This window comes from Motacilla alba, chromosome 10 (genome assembly GCF_015832195.1).
Source record: "Motacilla alba alba isolate MOTALB_02 chromosome 10, Motacilla_alba_V1.0_pri, whole genome shotgun sequence".
Classification (NCBI taxonomy): domain Eukaryota; kingdom Metazoa; phylum Chordata; class Aves; order Passeriformes; family Motacillidae; genus Motacilla; species Motacilla alba.
The window spans coordinates 18,152,188-18,169,465 of NC_052025.1; the positions used below are offsets into that span (position 1 = coordinate 18,152,188).

Here is a 17,278-nt window from a genome sequence, read left to right on the forward strand (position 1 = left end):
GGATTTGCTGTGGCAGCAGTGCAGGGTGAGGAGGGGACTGGCAGCCGTGGAGCCCTGAGCGGCCTTGCTGCTGTCTGCACCAGGTCCCTGACAGGAGGCAGCAGGTCAGGGACCTTCAGCTGCTCTGGGACCCCGGTCCTGGCACCCTGCCCCCTGCTGTCCCTCCCCTGCTCCTCGAGGATGAAATACAGGAAGGTGCAAGGTTGGAGAAATAATGGAATTATTGCTCTGTCATGTACCATTCATTTTAATTAACGCAGCACGTCGGCGCTGTGACAGCTGTATTAACAAAGGTTGGGAGATTACTGCAAAACAATGTTGTCGTCCTACACCGTGCCACTTCCCAGTGCTGTCCCCTGACCAAACTGGCTCGGAGAACCATGCCTCTCCTTCCCCTGCTCATTCCACTTTCCATCCTCAGGCACTTGCTGGGAGCCTGTGTCCGCAGGCAGGAGCTGGGGGCTGCTCCCTCTCCCTGCGGCCCCACTCAACCCCTCACTGTCAGAAGTACCTACTAATGCATGTTTTAATTAGAATAATCAATAAGTTGCATTAGGAAAAGGATGGGAATGGGTCCTTGTTGCACACACAGAACAGCTCTTCGTGGTGGCTCATGCAACACCCTGCACTAATGCTGCTGGAGGTTGTCATTAAGGGTAATTAATTGCAAAGATTCCCAGGGCTTTCTGTTGGGCACCTTTGGATTAGGGGCTGCTCAGTGCAGCAGGGGCAAACCTGCAGGGGCTCAGCCTAGGCTTGAAGGTAAAATGCAAAGAAATAGATTAAAAGAGCTAACAGCCACCCTTCTTCCCATCAAATATTCCTGAAATCAGCACGTTCCTGCAGAAAACCTCAGCGCATTGGAAAATCCTCAGCGCTGAGGGCCGGGGCTGTCAGTGCTGGCTGCCTGAAGATCGATTCACCCGTGATTTGGATTTTTCCCTTCGCGGCAGTTAATGCTCTGCCCGTGTTTTGCCACCATATCCCGCTCCGTAATTACAGTGACTGCACGGATCAATTAGCGCCGCTTAAAGCCATTAGCAGCCCAGCCCCTTAGCCTGCAGCTCATGGCCAGCAGCTCTCTGTGTGGGGAAGCCGTGGAGGGACCCATTCGCACAGCACCTGCCGTGGGCAAACCCTCGCTTCTTTTAAATTCAGTTTTATTTTGGTTTTCCGTGTAGTAACAATCTAATGGTGGCCTCAACAGGGACACTGGGATGCACTTTGTCTGGCTGAGAATGTTTCATTTCGCTGGGATTTCTATGTTGCCTCTTGGGGCTGCCCAAAAGGTGACAGTTCTGTTTTGTGATGTGGTTTTTTACCAGAAATTTATCTTTGTTCAGTGCCAAATCCAAATCCTCTGAAGGTTTGGGACTGTCTTGAAGCATCATTTGCAAGGGAATAGCAAAAACTTTTCCCAGTGTCTCGTCCAGGGGGATGAGGAAAGTGGGGTGAGAAGCAGAGGAGGGATGAGAGCAAACACATTTTCATATCTAAAGGGGAAGACAAATATTCTCTCTGTGCCTCAGTTTCTCTGTTAGAAATGCAAACTCTGCCTCTACTGCCCATGTCACCTGCAGACTCAGAGCTCCATGGTGTTAGTTAAATGATTTGTCAACTGCAGGAAAACCAGGAGCAAGCCAGCTCCAGCAGGGTGGATCGGTTAAAGAATGGAGATGAAGATCCAGGCTCTCCACAAATTCATCCCAATTTATTAGTGAGCACAAATACCTCAAACACCAGGTTTCCATCCCTAATACAACTATTCCCATTCATTTTTTGTCTTATACCAAAATTTTCCCAAATGAAGGCTTTTCTATGAAGGTCTCCTGTAAAAACACAGATTTATAAAGTCCTAGCAGAAGCCATGGCTGTTAACCAAATCTTGTAGCATTAATATTTCCCATGCAGGGACTTTTTCTCTCTTTTGCTTCCTTTGATGGAAGGCTTTATGGGGTTTAATGCTGACATGTCCCAACCTGTGTGGCCTGGCTGTCCCTGGGCAGAGCTGGTGTCCCCAGCAGGGAGAATTCCTCTGCATTTAAAAAACATAAATATCTTCAAGGTACTTTCATTTTATTCCTATTTCTCATAATTTTATCATATAAGAAAAATATTAAGCTGGTGCAAACCCATGTTTTCAACAGGACTGAAGGACCCCATGTTCTGGAGACCCCTCGGGGGATATGTTAGTCCATGAGGCAACTTGGTGGTCCCTGGGAGAAGCTGGGGGGGGGTGGGGGGCTGATTTCCCAGGCCCAAATCATAAATCATGCATATAAAAAGTCACTCAGGGCACTCTAGCCCAGCGTGGTGCAACTGTAAATATTTTTGATCTAAGGGATTATTTTCTCTTTGGGCAGTGTCTCACTCTGTGTGTGACATCTCATTCCTAGATCAATGTTTTATAGGCACGTGGGCCCTTGTATCTGCTCATGGTTAGTCGATAATGCCAAAACGTATGGGCTGTTGTGTACTTTTCCATGCATTCCTGTTATATAGGCTCTGAAAATAACTTGAGGGTTAAAAAATAAATAAATCTCAAGGATGGTATTGTTTGTGCTAGATAAAATCCTGTGAACAAAGCAATTGGCATCATTTCACTTGCAAATTGAGCAGTGAAGCAAAATACCATTTATGAAACTGTAATTTATTCCTGGAAAATCAAGCACTTACAATGTCGGCTTGTCGGAGGTTAAGTTACAGAAAAGGGAAAAAATAGATTAATGATGAACGTGACAACATTTCAGGGGAAATCATCACAGCTAAAGCCTTTGAAAAGCCTGTTTGCTCCCTGCACAAACAGGATTTTAATTTTTTTCTCCCAAGAATATTAAACCAGGGATTGCTTTGGGTCTCAGTGGTGCTGGGAGCAGCCGAGCAGGCAGTGGCAAGGTCTGAGGGGGTCCTTGTACCCCCTTTACCCCCATCCTGCTGCATCCTGTGCTGGGGAACCCTCACTGCTTTCGGAAGACAAAAAGCAAAGTTTGGCTCATTATTTCTTCCCCTGCCTTCAAATAGTCCATCCCTTAAAAGATCCTCTTTCTTTCAGATGTCCTTATTACATTCACAGAATCACAGACTAGTTTGGGTTGGAAGAGACCTTAAAGACCATCCAGTTCCAACCCCCTGCTGTGGCAGGGACACCTTCCGCTAGACCAGGCTGCTCCAAGCTGGCCTTGAGCACTTCCAGGGTTGGAATATTCTTGTGTTTTGGTTCTGTACAACTAACACCAAGCAACGCGAACAAGCAGCTCTCCAGCGGGGCCATCACCAGTGCCACCAGTGGGTCACCAAACCCCATCATCAGTTCCTCCACATGATCCACGGATATTCCTTGACAAAGGTCTCCCAAGGTCTCTCCTTTGCCCTGGCTTTTATTCCTTATCCCTCTTATCCCCTTTTCTTCTGGCCAGGAGTACACTCTCCAGCTGGCAGACACCATGGAGTTGTTGCAATGGGGATGGGAAGAAAATGAATATAATTTTTACAAGAGGAGGACAGAGCTCATCAGAATAAGTCCATAGGTGATGAAGAGGCATAGCCTTGTCTCCTGGAATGTGGGAGTTTATGGACCAGTTGGAGCCACAAATCCCAGCCTGGAGCTGCACTCTGGGAGGGGATCTTACATCTTTATTTAGGGAAATATCAGCAAATAGTCCCCCGTGATTTCTGCGCCAGCATCTCAAAGGTCTCGCTGTTAAATTGCAATCCCTGCAATGACAAAGTATTTGGGGCAGGAATGGGTATTTCCATGATTCTGGCCGAGGCATCGCTGGCGTCCCCCGCGGTGCTCGCTGAAGGTGACGGTAAAACGGAGTTCACAACCCCAGGAGCGATTGCCGGCTGTAATAGTGTGTCACATATTAAGGGAGCATGTTTGAAACCACGTTATATTATTAAAATTCATGGGAGTGATTTATAGGGGTTTTTAAAAACAGCAGCTTGCCAATATAAATTGGCTTAGGAAAGTCAACTGTAATCCACCCAGGTCCAAATAATGACATTTCCTCCAATACATCCAAAAAGCTGAAAAGCAGAAAATAATATCCAGGCTCCAGAGATAAGGCGAGCACCCAAGGGAAAAAGGACTCTGAAATATTCATGCAGCCGTAGATTGGATGGTGGAAATGGCCATTCCCAACGGCTGCGTTTAGGGACTGATGAATTTAGTTACTGTACCTTTATATTTATCGCTCAATAAACAAGACAAGCTCCTTTACGAGGCCGAGCAAGACTAATTTAGCTATTTTAGTGCTAAGGAAATGGCTTTCTGGGCAAGGCGAGGGGTTGGTAATTTTGCATGAAATTAGGAGACTTTTAATTTAGCCAAGGCAGTGAGCATTGGTGGGGTCTGAAGGTACTGGGAATAAGAGGGCTGGAGGTAAGATCTGAGGATTTAATCCCTCCTGGAGCAGTGGGGTTGGGGTGCTCACCCTGGATTTTGGGGGACCCCACACTGAGAGAGAGCAGACCTTTTCCAAGCTGCCTGCACCTGCTGATGAAGATGTTCCAGCTCTTGAGTTTTAAGATGATACTTGGAGGCTTAGGCCATTGCTGTAAAGGTTTTACAGCAGCCGTGCTGGAATCAAGCGTGGCTCTGTAAAAGTGTCAGCAAATGAAGCGATGATGCCCGAGTGGTATTAATGCCAAAATGACCTTTCTGATAGTTAGGGCTTTATGGGATATTATAAATTCTCCCTATGTTGGCAGGGTTATAACTAGGACATTAGCAGTAACATCTCCAGCGAAATCTGAGGCAGGAATGCAATGTTTGGAGCTGAAAACACCCAACTTAATTTTTAGTGTTTCTTTAACTGAAGAGTTGATTTGGAGACGTTTCCAGAAATTTGCATGCACATGGTCAAAAGGAGATTGCTTCTACTAAAGATGAGTTTTGAGCACTCAAGTAGGGGTTTTTTGAGGGTTCTTAATATTTCCAACAGCCCAAAATCAAAGTGATTTCAACGTATTGCTTGGGGTTTTTGTTTCCTTAGTTTCTAAGACTTCAGATTAATATTGTCAACCCTTTTTTTTTTTATTGCCATGAAGGCAACGAAAGTCCTTTTTAATGAAAGCCAGAAGCTCTATACAATACCTTGACTCTGCAGCTGGTATCTGCAGTACCAGATTTCACTGAACTTACATGAAAATCCCCCGAGTGAGCCCACTCTGATCTTTTTTTCACCTCTTGCATTGCCACTGGGAAATAAAATCAGTTTTTATGCTGGTATTTATTATGAAGTATATATTTAGACAATCCATGCTGTAATTTAGCAGTTCGAAGAGCTTCGGGGAGTTGTTTGAAGCAACTTTTCACTCACCTGCTTATTGAGTTGCTGGGCTCACTCTCGCTCCTTTATTCCCCACAGCCTCTGCTTTGCCTGTCCTTTGGCATCGAGGGCAGCAGCAGTACACACAGGACAGTGGCAGGAGGGTGGCTCATGGTTCACAGCCCATTTTGGGGCAAAGATACATCTTAGAATCCCAGAATGGTTTGGATTGAAAGAGACCTTAATAATCATTCTGTTCCCACCTCCTGCAGAGACACCTTCCTCTGTCCCAGGGTGCTCCAAGCCCCATCCAACCTGACCTTGGATACTTCAGGGATGGGGCAGCCACAGCTTCCCTGGGCAATTGTGCCAGCGCCTCCCCACCCTCGCAGGTGCTGCCCCGTTAGCGCTGCAGGCAGTGGGAACAGCAGCTGCAGCAATAGCTGAGCAAGAGCCAAGATTAATTGGAAATTGATTTGCACTTCTAAGCACAGGTGTCACGCTGTGACCCTGGAGGTCTCATCTCACCCAGCTCCCAAAGAGCCCCCATGCTCCAGCAGGACTCTGCTGATGGCTTGGCTAGAGTTTTATGAGCAAAACATCAAAATAAAAACCCTTCAGCCTGAAATGCTGAATTTTGGAAGCTGCTCTTTGAGAGGAGCTAGATTCATCACCATCCACTTGAAGTGGTGATGCCTCAAGTTGCCCTGAACAATCCCCACACCACAGCCCTGCATGTGAAAAGAAAAGCTCTACACAGGCTCATTTATTCTATTTTTATTTTTCTTGTACAAGTAGCCACAGGCTAAAATCTAAACAGAGCAAACTACAAAAAACCTGGGTTTTATTTTATTATTATTTTTTAATACAGAGCTAACAATCGTGGGATCAGTGGGATTTCAATATCATGACAGTTCAAAGTAAGAAAGGTAGAAAATAAACAGTAGAAAAGTGCTTTGCAATTTGGGTTTTTAGTATTACTGCTAACAGTTGATTCCCAAAAAGGACTGGGACAAAGGTTTAGCATTGGTTTTATTATGACTTTCTTACAAACGTAAAGATATTGCAAGTTTAAATGATGGAAATAGGATCAAAGTACAAATCCCTCGTTGCTTTTTAAGTCGGACCCTGATCCAAAGCCCCGTGAAATCAGGCTTGTCCCCGACTCGCTGGGCTTCACACTGGCCCCGTCCCTTCTTCCCACACGATGCCGAAGCCCAGGCTCTGCCCTTGGAGTAAGCCTGGAGCCGTTTCCCTGATTCCCAGTGTTCCAGGGGTTTCAGTGCCATGGCTCTGTGCCAGCAGCGCTTTCGCCTGGGGGTGCTGGTGCTTCACTTGTCCCCGTCTCCCTGCCCACAGCTCCAGGCCAGGCACCTTCCTTTTCCTTTCCCTTTTTTTAATTTGGCGGGTGAGGGACATAAATGAGCCGGCATCAAGTTGCTCGATGGGACCTGAAACCTGCCTGCTCCGGCGCGCACGGGGACGGATAGATTTCCACTCACTGTTTGCACAGATGAAGAGAGGAGCTCCCCCTCCTTTGTTTTCATAAGCCTTTAATTTCCTTTTTTTTAACCAATTTTCCCAGACTTAAGTGCTGTCAGAGAGGGCTCAGACACCGCACTGATCCCCCCTGAAATGCCATGGGATGGTTATCCCAGAAGAACACCCCCACAGGCAGCAAAACTCTTCCCTTCACTATCCAGAGGCAACAACACTTCGTAGCTTTTCTCCTCTTATTGCCAACTTAAAACCTACAGTCCCTTGGTATAATTTTGGGTGGAAGCTTTAAAATTCCCAAACTGGTCCAGCACTTAAATATATCAGCCCCTTTACAAAACGAGGAAGAAGAAAGATAATGGTAGACAAATAAATACCTGAATCCAACAGTGTGAAAATACCCTGTCACAGCATAAAACTATTCCCTGTTCAACTAAAGACAATGTGGATACTATCCCTGAGGAAGCAGCCATCTCTGGTTAACTTGAGATCTCCAAGAATAGGTTGTGCCCATTATGGGTTACCAAAAATAAAAAAAATAAAAAAAAATCAGCTTTTGGATATTTATTCCTTCCAATAATTTCATCTCACTACAGCCAGAAAATAAGAGGTTTTTTGGGATCAGCTGAGAAAAGGCAACAGGTTGAATTAGTGTAATTATTTGAAAAATACTACAGGATCAGATTCCCACCCCAAACACAGGCAGTTTCCAGCAGTTTGTACCAGATCCAACACCTGCCTGTCATCCAGTGGTTCTATCTCTGGGTAGAACTGATTCCTCCCATCAGGAAAAAGTGGGGGGGAAAAAAGGGAATAAGAAACCTGGCAAGCTGTTCCTTAAACGTTGTGGTGTGTAAAGGAGTGTGAAGGGAGTGCTGCCTTGGCTGGCAGGTGGGTGCTGATGGTGAAAGGCCCTGGGAACCACCCTGGGACTGTCTGGCTGCCTCAGCCTCTGGTCTGGGGACATCAAATGATGCCTCGACCCCTTTCCTGTGGCACAGCCCATGTGCCACACACTGGGACCTGCTGTCCCACACGCACCCAAATACAACGTGTCTACCCAAGTACAACTTGTCTACTGGAGTACAACTGTGCCCCGAACACAGAATAAAATTCCATCAGTTTGCTTCAAAACCAGGGCAGCAGTTTGGATGAACAAAGGACAGACTGTCCCCCATGCTGAAACCAAACACAAGCTCTTTTTAAATGATTTTTTCCATTCTTTTTTCCTTCTCATTTCCCAAATTAAGGGCCAGACATACGCTAGGTGATGTTTTCCCAAGTTTTGGGTTGGGACAGTTTTGCCTCCAGCCCCGTTCCAGCACTGCAGTACAGTGAGTGGGGCTGTTACATGTCGCTTTTCCAGCTTAGTGGCAGCCAGAGGCACAAAGCCAATATGTAATTTTGAGTGGGTTTTTTTGCCCAGTTTGGTGGACTTAGATAATTTAAAGAAGATCATGGATCCTCATGGATCATCAGACTTCAGCCTCATCCTTTCAGGGACTGAGCTGCGACAACCGTCTGTGTTTGGTCCCAATGGTATGAATTGATAAGAGCAAAAAAGAAACCCCAAAAAAGAGGAAAAGCTAAACATCTAAAAAATAGTCTTTAAAGATTTACATCCATCTTCAACCATCTCAAAGCAACACAGAATCTGCATTGGTTTAAGCCACCATGTTTCTGCATAATTAAAAAACAACAAAAGAAAAAACTCTATATTCTTGACATACTATTGTATTCCAACTAGTCAAATGGCACAGAATTTCCCTTTAATAAAAGGAAGTAGTGACAAATACTTGTTACTATTACAATATCACAATAATATGATATTAAATTAATAGCATGTTCACAGCTCCAGGAAGTCTGAGCTGAACACTACTCTAGGTTCTGTGTTCACTTTGGCAACGGTACTTATTCAATGTGAACGGCGGCGTTACACACACAAAGAAACAATAAAAAGAAAAACTGGGCTGGAGTGGGAGTGGGATGGCAGGAGAGGATCAGGTTGTCTTTGATATGAGGTTATAACTTGAGCTGTTTGGTGTCTTCTCCTCCCTCCTGCCTTGCCCTAACCCTGGCATCCTCTGGCTCCTGTGATGGGTTGGGCTGTGCTCTTGGTCTCACACAGCACTGTCCCCCACAGTCCCTCCCCAGGCTGTCTCCAGGTCCAGCATCACAGGTGTGAGCAGGGATCGTCTGACAGCCCATTTAGCCTCTTTGGTGGGGTGGGGAAAGGCTGTTTGGGGGTGTTAATGCCAAAATTTAACCCTTTGCATCTTTTCTGTTCTGCATGATGTCTATAGGAGGACGAATTTTAATGGAAGAGGGCTAGGAACACCGAGCCTGAACAGCTCCTTGCTCTTGAAGTTGGTGTCATTACATCTGCTTGGGCCAAGCTGGATGAGGACAGAGTTCTGCTCCCAGGTAACCCTGCCCAGCACCAGGACTCAGCTCAGGGAAGAGGCATTTGCTCAGCCTCCTGTATATTGTACTATTTACACAGCCATTGGTTGCATCCCATTGCCAGTTGGGCAGGTGACAGGGGTGTTTTTGACACAAGGGACTCTCCCACTGGTACCATTTAAAAAAATACAATTCATACTTTTTTAAAACTTAAACTAATTTCCTTTCCTGATTCCGTTCACTGTCCTTCCAAATACAGCAACATTTGATTTACCACCACCTACACAAAAAGATCAAACCTTCACATATGCCTGATTTAACCACCTCACACAGCAGGGAAAAGGCTGCCCTCTGGCACCAGCTGGCATCTGGTGTCCCTGTCCCCCGTGTGTACCCCCATCTCACCCATGGACGATGCTGGTCACACACTGACTCACAAGGCTGCACCACACCAGGAAAACCCAACCTCCACAGCGTCAGGTTGGTGGTTGATCTCTGGAGGGGACAAACCCTCTCTTTGGTGTCAGGAGCTCCTCTGCCCACCGTGGGCATGGGGAAGGGGCAGCTCTGGCAGCCCCCAGCATCCTCCTTGCCTTGTCCCTCCCAAGGAACCGAGCCCTTTTTGGCTCCACTCATCCTTTGGACGTTCTGTGGCTGGAAAGGTGCTGGAGAAGCTGGGAGAAGCTCAGTAGCATCTCAAGGGGTTCTGGAAGTACTCTACTGGGGTTTCCCCACAGGTGCTCCTGTTAGTAGGGTGGGCTTTGGGACAAGACAGTGATGTCCAGGGTCCCACCTCCCAAGGGTGTGTTGTGCTGCTTGTGCCAGCACACGCCATAGATCATCCTGCTGAGAATCAGCCTTGGGAAGCAGCCCACTGATGGGGCAGAAGGGTGCTCTAGCCCCAGCACTGCAATCTGAGTACCCCATCCCTTCAAACCCAGGATGGACCAGTGCCCAAATCAGCCCTGGAAAGGCAGTGGTGCCAGGGAGCCAAAGGGCATCACACTGCTTGTCTGTGACCTCCCCAACAATTTTTAAAGTAAAAAACCACAACACGAATCTCCGCCACACAAAATCACACTGGAGCCCCCAAAAGTAAAGCTCATAACACCGGTGAAGCATCGTGCTTCATGTGGGGCTGGGTGGGAGAGGCAGGAATTGAGGGAGAGGGGAGGACACACACACACGCACACGCACACACACACACATAAGTTTCTCTCACGCTTGAGGTAGAACATTGCTTTCAAAGGTTTGGAAGTGCTTTACATGGGAACGACAACAAGGAAGCCACCAAGGTGGCAGGTACAGAACGTGACTGCTGAGGTAGGACCATGCTTGTACTGACCAAGTGCTACGCTACTTGTTTGTTTGAACAAGAAGGAAGACACAGGTATTTCTGCTTCCCAGAAGACATTCATTCCGGTTGAGGTAGGTTCTGAGTTCACTCGGGTTGTCTGTCCATGTCTTTCAGTAGCCCTCAGGCATCCTTTGACACACACACACTTTTTTTTTTTAACTTTTTTTTCATATTATTTAGAGTCAGTCAGCAAAAAAAGTATCCTGAGAAATAGCAAAAGTGTACAAAATCATCAAATCCACGGAGAGACAGCCTTCCTAGGCCTCAATTTTTGGAGTCAAGTTAGAAGGATTTTTCCAAATCCAGTCTTCAGAAATAAAAAATAGATCCGAAAAGTAGTCCTAAAGCTGCTGATCAGGAAAAAGTTCAGGATGCTAAGAGATGGGGGCTCCACTGTATCCCCAGTCTGTCAGAGACTGGAGAGTTTGCAAAACTCTGCCAAGGAGTCTGTTACGTAGCAGCTGTGGGGAAAATCCATCGTGACCAGTCTCCAGACAGCCATCATCGGAAGAAACACATTGAAAGGCTCAAGAGAGGTCAGAAAGCTAAACTTCACACAGTTTCCAAAAGGCTGTATACATATATATATATATATATTTATATATATATATAAAAATAAAGCAAAACAAAAAAATAACAATCAGACCATAGAAATCTTCAATTGACCTGAGATTGACAACTTGTAAAGACATCACCAGCCGCGGGTTTGGTTTCTGGTAACTCCTACAAGAGGCTTCGAGTCTTGGCAGTTTTATCCTTCATTGGCAGGACCGTGGTTGGGAGCCGGAGCAGCAGGACTGCTGCCATGGGGGTTTTTTGGGAGGGGGTCTGGCTGCTCCTCAATGATGCTGAACTCATCCAGAGGGAGTGTGGAGATCTGGGTTTCATCATGGGGGGCTGACAGGCTGTGAGCCGACTGGAGAGAGAGAGAAGGGGACAATGCATTGACAGTGACAGTGACAGCTCTCCAATGCACAGCCAGGTGTGCTCCCATGCTGCTGGACTTACCGTTATTCCCTTTTCCTGCTGCTCCTGGGATGGGGATGCTGGGAATAATCTCTCCAGCTCGTTCATATCCAGCTGCTTTCCGTTCAAGTCCCGGTCATCTCTGTCTCTACGAGTGGCCCCGTTCAGGACAAGGCCTGTGGCACTCCGCTGGCTCCGGGGAATCTGAGGGGTTGACAGCTGCTCCTGCACATTTTTGCACATCAGCAGCCTGAAAAATAAAGAGATGGAGCCTGAGAGTGAGAGAGGTGGTTCATCCTCTGTTCCTTCCCCCAGGCTGGCATCTGCCTTGTCCCTGGGCTACATTCCTTCATCTTTCAATGCATCCTATAAAGTCCAACATTGCACTGGGGATGTAACACTCAGGTGGGCACACTCACAGTATCAGGGACCACCACCCCTTGTGAGCAGTGGCATGAGCATCCCTACCTTCCTCGGTACCCAAACATAAGGAAGAGGATGCAGAATATGATGCACGTGACGCCGATGTGGATCCCGATGATGATGCCGGTTGTGGAGGTTTTATTGTTCTGCTCGTCCTTCATGCAGTCGCAGGGAGGATTCAGCACTGCCAGGAAAAGGTGGATAGGTCAATGGTGCTACTCTTCTATTGCTCCTCCAGCTTTTGGGGAGCCCAGAGCCAAAGTCAGAGCCTTGGGCAGTGCTGGGAGCTGTGTGTGGGAAGAGGAGAACCACGTGGGAAGAAGGAGTTCACTGCCTGCCTATGCACCTCCCTTGCTCCCAGTACCCCAGGAAGGGAGACACAGCAAGCAGAGGACTGGAATATCTGTAGCGAACCAGCCCCATTACCTGGCTACTGTCATTAGACACAATTAATGAAAAAAACCCACTCTGATGTTAATTTTTGCAATACCCCATGCTAAAGTGGGAGGTAAGAGGAGCCACCACACCAGAGCAGGCTGAAACCTGATGGAGTAGACAGATGCCAATGAGATTAGTATTTACTCCAGCACAGACAGAAGAGTAATAACTATCTCTTGAAGGTATTCCCACTGGAGGCTTAAAAGGCTTCCAAGAGCAGCAGGATGTTTTTTACACATAGATGAATATGAAAGGTGCGATCAGTTAAAGGATTCCCTCTAGAGGTTTCTCCTTTGCTGCCACATAATACAGAGCTCACACTCTGCAGCCATTTCCCTTTCCAAAGCCACGTGTCCTCCCTTTTGACTAATGAAGGCCAAAATATCCAGGAGAGCTCCAGGAGAGCAGAGATGCTCAGTGCACCATATCTCACCTGAGGATGGCAGCTGGTACTTTATGCATGGGGGGTTGTTCCTGTTCATAGCCTCACCTCTGTCTCAAGCTTGGAGGACAAACCTGGCATGTGCAAAACATTTGGTTTGTCTTCTCCCCATTGGTAAAAAAGCCATCCAGGTGCTCTCAGCCCTGCAGAGTTTTGCCTCTGCATTATTTGTGATGCTGAAAATAAATGAGTGGCTGAAGGTGAGATGAGGGTAATGCCACAGGGGGCACACAAGATAACGTTTGGCCTCACCACCTTCCTGTAGAGCTGTTTCCCAAACCAGCACCGAGACCCAGGTCCCATCTCACCTGTCCTCTCCACAGTTTCCCTCAGGGACACAAAGCGGACGGTGGAGTTTCCATCCCCATGCTGGTTGTAGGCAAGGAGCTTGACTTCGTACACCACCGACGCGTCTGCCGTGGGGGACACAAGAGGGACAGTTCAGGTGTAACCATGAGCCTTATCTCCCCCAGTGATGCTTATTTGGGAAAAGAACATCACAAGATGCTGCAAACAAGTACCTGTTACTGGGAATGCACCCAACAAAACCTGGGGGACAGCTGCAGCATTTAGGGATTGGGATACACATTTGCAGGAGCTCTCTCCTGCAAATCATGACAGGGTGGGGAGGGGACACAGATCAAGGTCACCATACTCACCCAGGTGGGTAATGTTGTAGGCTGTGATGTTGCTGGCCAGGAGCACTGGCCCTGTGTACTGGGAGAGGTGGACTTTGCGGTAATACAGCTTGAAGCCTTCGTGCTGGCCCAGTTTGATGGAGGGCTCCCACGTTGCCTGCACAGTGGTGCTGTTAATGACTTTAATAAAGAGGGATGGCATGGCTGGGACTGAAACAGAGAGAGAAAGACAGTGGGTTGCATGTGCTTTTTCAGTCTGCGTGATGAGAAATTCCCCAGCAGCCTTTCCCTGCAGTCACTGCACCAAAGAATGTGCCAACTGACTGAGAAAAATCTGCACAGACCAGAATCTGTTTTAACAGCTTTGAACTTCTTCAGGGTGCTGCAGGAGTTTGCAAGGGCTCGCTCTGTTCAAATCAGCAAGCAGAAACTACATTTACACTTTGGTTGCAATATGATGCTCAGTCTGGCCGGGTCAGGGTAGGAATGCAGCGACTTTGGCAATACATTCTCAAATTCCAATTTTTTGCCCTCACCCTGAGGCACAGACCTTTCAGAGTGATTAATGCCCCTGGCAGGAAGGAACCAGAAGGGATGGAGCTAGAGACATCCGTCTTAAAAGTGTGCTAGGTACCTGCACTGGCATGCAGGGGGCTTGCTCTTCCCATCAGCTTTAGGAGGGAGATTTGTGACTGTGCTGGAGATTCAGGAGAGAACCAGAGCATCTTCATCAACAGCCCCCAACAGCTGAGCAGCCTGAGATGCCTGCGCAGCTGGGGTTGGCTTGTTTTGGGAGGCAGGCACTTACCTGGCCTGAGGGGCACACAGGGGGTTAGCTGTGAAGATGTCCCTGCTGCTGATTCAAAGTCCACCAGGAACATGCTCCAGTCAATGCCCCAAAACCCTGCCCTTATTCTTGGGGTGTGCTGCAGAGTGGGTCTGACCATTCCCTCTCCAGATCCCCAAAAAGCTGCCTGGCCCCATCCTGCCCCATGGGTCTTGCTTGAGAGGCAAAGATCTGCAAATTAATGCCAATTTTCTTGTGATACTTGGGTTTTCCAAAGCTGGCTCTGCCCCAAGCCCAGCCTCGTGCCCTGGGCAGCACTGGGGCACACAGTCCATGTTTCCCCCTCCCTCTCTTTCTCTACACTGATCACACCAATACCAGATGTGTCTCAGCAGGACATTTCACTGATGATTTTTTTCTCATTTCCACAAAACACCCCCAGGCTAAACTCTCCCATCAGTTCCCCAACCTTTGGCACCATCCAGAAGGTGCAAAGCGTGAGGTGCTACAGGCTCTGCCCTGCCCAGGGCTCTGCTCCAGCACTGGCACCAGGAGGGAGAAAAGTTTTTGGGCACCAAGCTCAGCTAGCCCCACAGCACAATCATCCAGCAGAACAGCTCTGCTTCTCCAGCAGCCTCCAGGCTTTGAGGTAGAGCTATTTTTCCAATTCCACATGATTACAAGCTCAGCAGTTCCCACATCCAAGGCTTGCTGGGCTTGCACTGGACCAAAGCTGCTTTCTGGCTTGTTTCTCCCCAAAGGGCCTCTAAGGATGAGCTGTGCAAACCCGGCCTTTGGCACGGAGTTCAGCACAACCATTAGTGAGTGATGGGGAAAAGCAGATGAAATGTGGCCATGTCAGTCTAAGACTGATGAGAGCTAAAAAGGGCATTTCCTCAATTTAACAGGAAAACTGCACAGCACAACCATTTGCCTTTTCCCGGGTACTGAGAGCTCAAGCTTTCCCACAAGGAGATTTAGAGGAAGGATGGATGCCTCTCCAGCTGAGCAGGAGGGTCTGGGCAATCCTGTCTCTTCCCAAAGTGATGTCCTCCTTCAGGCTACAGGGGCTTTGCTTGATGTCCTCTGAATAAGCCCATGGAGACTAACAAGTCCCTGCTGACTGCCATGCATCTCCACGTGGATTCAAGAGGAAAGACCCAGTGTTCTGGGTCACATACATGAGATCTCATCCTGCTTGAGAACTGCCAATGTGAAAAAAAATATGGGCTGAAGTAGTCCTTCTTGATAGGATTTATTCTGATGTGCATTTCATTGCTGGGAAAGCTGAACTTGACAATTCCTGGGTGCAAAACACAGAGGAAATTCTATTTATATCAGAATGTGCAATTCCTCCCAAGGCTGCGTATTTCTGCGATCCAATTAAATACTCCTTTTTTCTTATTCTCCCAATTCCCTCCAGGGCAAAAATCCCCGCTCTGAGAAGCTGGACCCTTGCTTAAAGCATCACTTTTCCAGCCACGGGTGAAAACACCACAGAAAGGGAAATTATCAGATTATCCCATGGACAAAGAAACACTGATGTGGGCCATCCTGATTTGTGAAGAGTTGGCTTTATTTTATGGTTGCAGAGCCTTACATTTAATAAAAACCACAAGAATATCTCTCCTTCAAAATATGGAATATAATGTATTTATTCAAACTTTGAGTATATATATATATATATATATGTATAATATTGATTATAGGTATATGCACTCGCAGAATGCACGTGCTGTTTATAATGTGATTACACAAATAAGTGTATACAATGGAATATATCTGTCTGTGTGTAAATATATGTACACACACCAGCAGATAGGTGCTTCACAGAAGTATATATTAGACATAATATGGAGCTAATATAAGTGAGGCATCTCCCTCATGCTAAGGGCTGGGATACTTGTTTTCCTCTTCCGTGCTGTTTGGAATTTTCCCCAGGTCATTTCAACTTTCTTCTTGAAGGCGTCTTTAGCCGAAGATGACTAAAGGAACAGTCTTCATCCTAGAGAAATGTCAAAAAGTCCTGGAGAAAACCCTAAAAAGCATTAAAAGACAAGAACAAGGAGTGTGTGCTGCTTAATGAAGCAGAGAGCGTTTGAGATTTAAAATACCATGGCATTTGTGAAACGGCATAAAGGAGAATGACAGGGAGGAGGCAGAAGGGCCTTCCCAGAGAGTGAGGTTTATGGAGGAGGACAAGGTTCACTTGAGTCCCTTCTCTACAGCATCTTCCCTTCTACTTTCCATCCAAAATCAGCACTGGCACAAAGGAAGGAGCACCATGTCTCTAGAAAGCATCAGAGGCTTCAGCCAAGCACCCTCTCAGCATACTGCCAGCCCTCAGAAGCTGATGGCCCCAAGCCAAAAGGAACCCTGTTCCTCTGTTTTCTGTAGAGTATTTCATATTCCTGCTCCAAACAATACCAGCATAACATGGTCACTCAGTCCAGCCTCCAGCTGGCAGCATCTCTGGTGCCATGGCTCCACTGAGCTGTCCCTGGCTGCTGGATATGGCATCTTGGAAAATCCATCCTTTTCTGAAGCTGTTAGCACAGATCCAGGGGCTCCCTGAGCTCAGGGGGGACTCAGCTCTCCTGTGCATGTTGGGAGGGCACAGGATAAAATGGCTTGGCCATAGAAGAGACAAATCTGCAGAGAAACCTGAATTTGGTGACAAAAGCCACTGGACCCTGGCTCTCTGAGCCGCTCTCTCCTCTGTGAGCAGAAGGCAACAGGCACCCGAGTAAAGCAAAGTGAACAAATGAAGCCAGAGCTCGGCTTTTAAATATCTTTTTACCTTCCTACACAGCAAACACAGGCTGGGGTTGAGTGATCTGAACCAAGCCAGCTTGTCCATCCAGGACAGGGAGCTAATTCCTGAAGCTTTGTTACACAGGACAAGCCTTTTTAAAAGGATAGCAGGACAGAGATACCTTAAAACCTCAGAGAACCAAGAAATTTATGATCCCATTACCCGATACCTAACTATTCCTGTCATGACTGAAGGTAATAATGACAAAAGTCCTCTCTCACTTGACCTGGACTTCTGCA

At 47.2% G+C, this 17,278-nt stretch overlaps 1 protein-coding gene across 2 annotated transcripts in view; it reads right to left on the reverse strand.

Annotated features, from left to right (window-relative positions):
* Positions 1-6,035: 6,035 nt before the first annotated feature.
* IGDCC3 (immunoglobulin superfamily DCC subclass member 3) overlaps positions 6,036-17,278 on the reverse strand; it is a 100,752-nt gene continuing 89,509 nt past the window's right edge. The window contains exons 10-14 of one of the 2 annotated variants that reach the window (XM_038147455.1): positions 13,459-13,647; positions 13,108-13,212; positions 11,965-12,103; positions 11,539-11,746; positions 6,036-11,446 (exon numbers count right to left, since the gene is read on the reverse strand). In XM_038147455.1, the coding sequence (XP_038003383.1) occupies positions 11,282-11,446; positions 11,539-11,746; positions 11,965-12,103; positions 13,108-13,212; positions 13,459-13,647 (806 nt within the window). In that variant the 3' untranslated portion in view covers positions 6,036-11,281. Of the gene's footprint in view, positions 11,747-11,964; positions 12,104-13,107; positions 13,213-13,458; positions 13,648-17,278 lie in introns of both variants that reach the window. The other variant, XM_038147454.1, reaches the window with a different exon arrangement.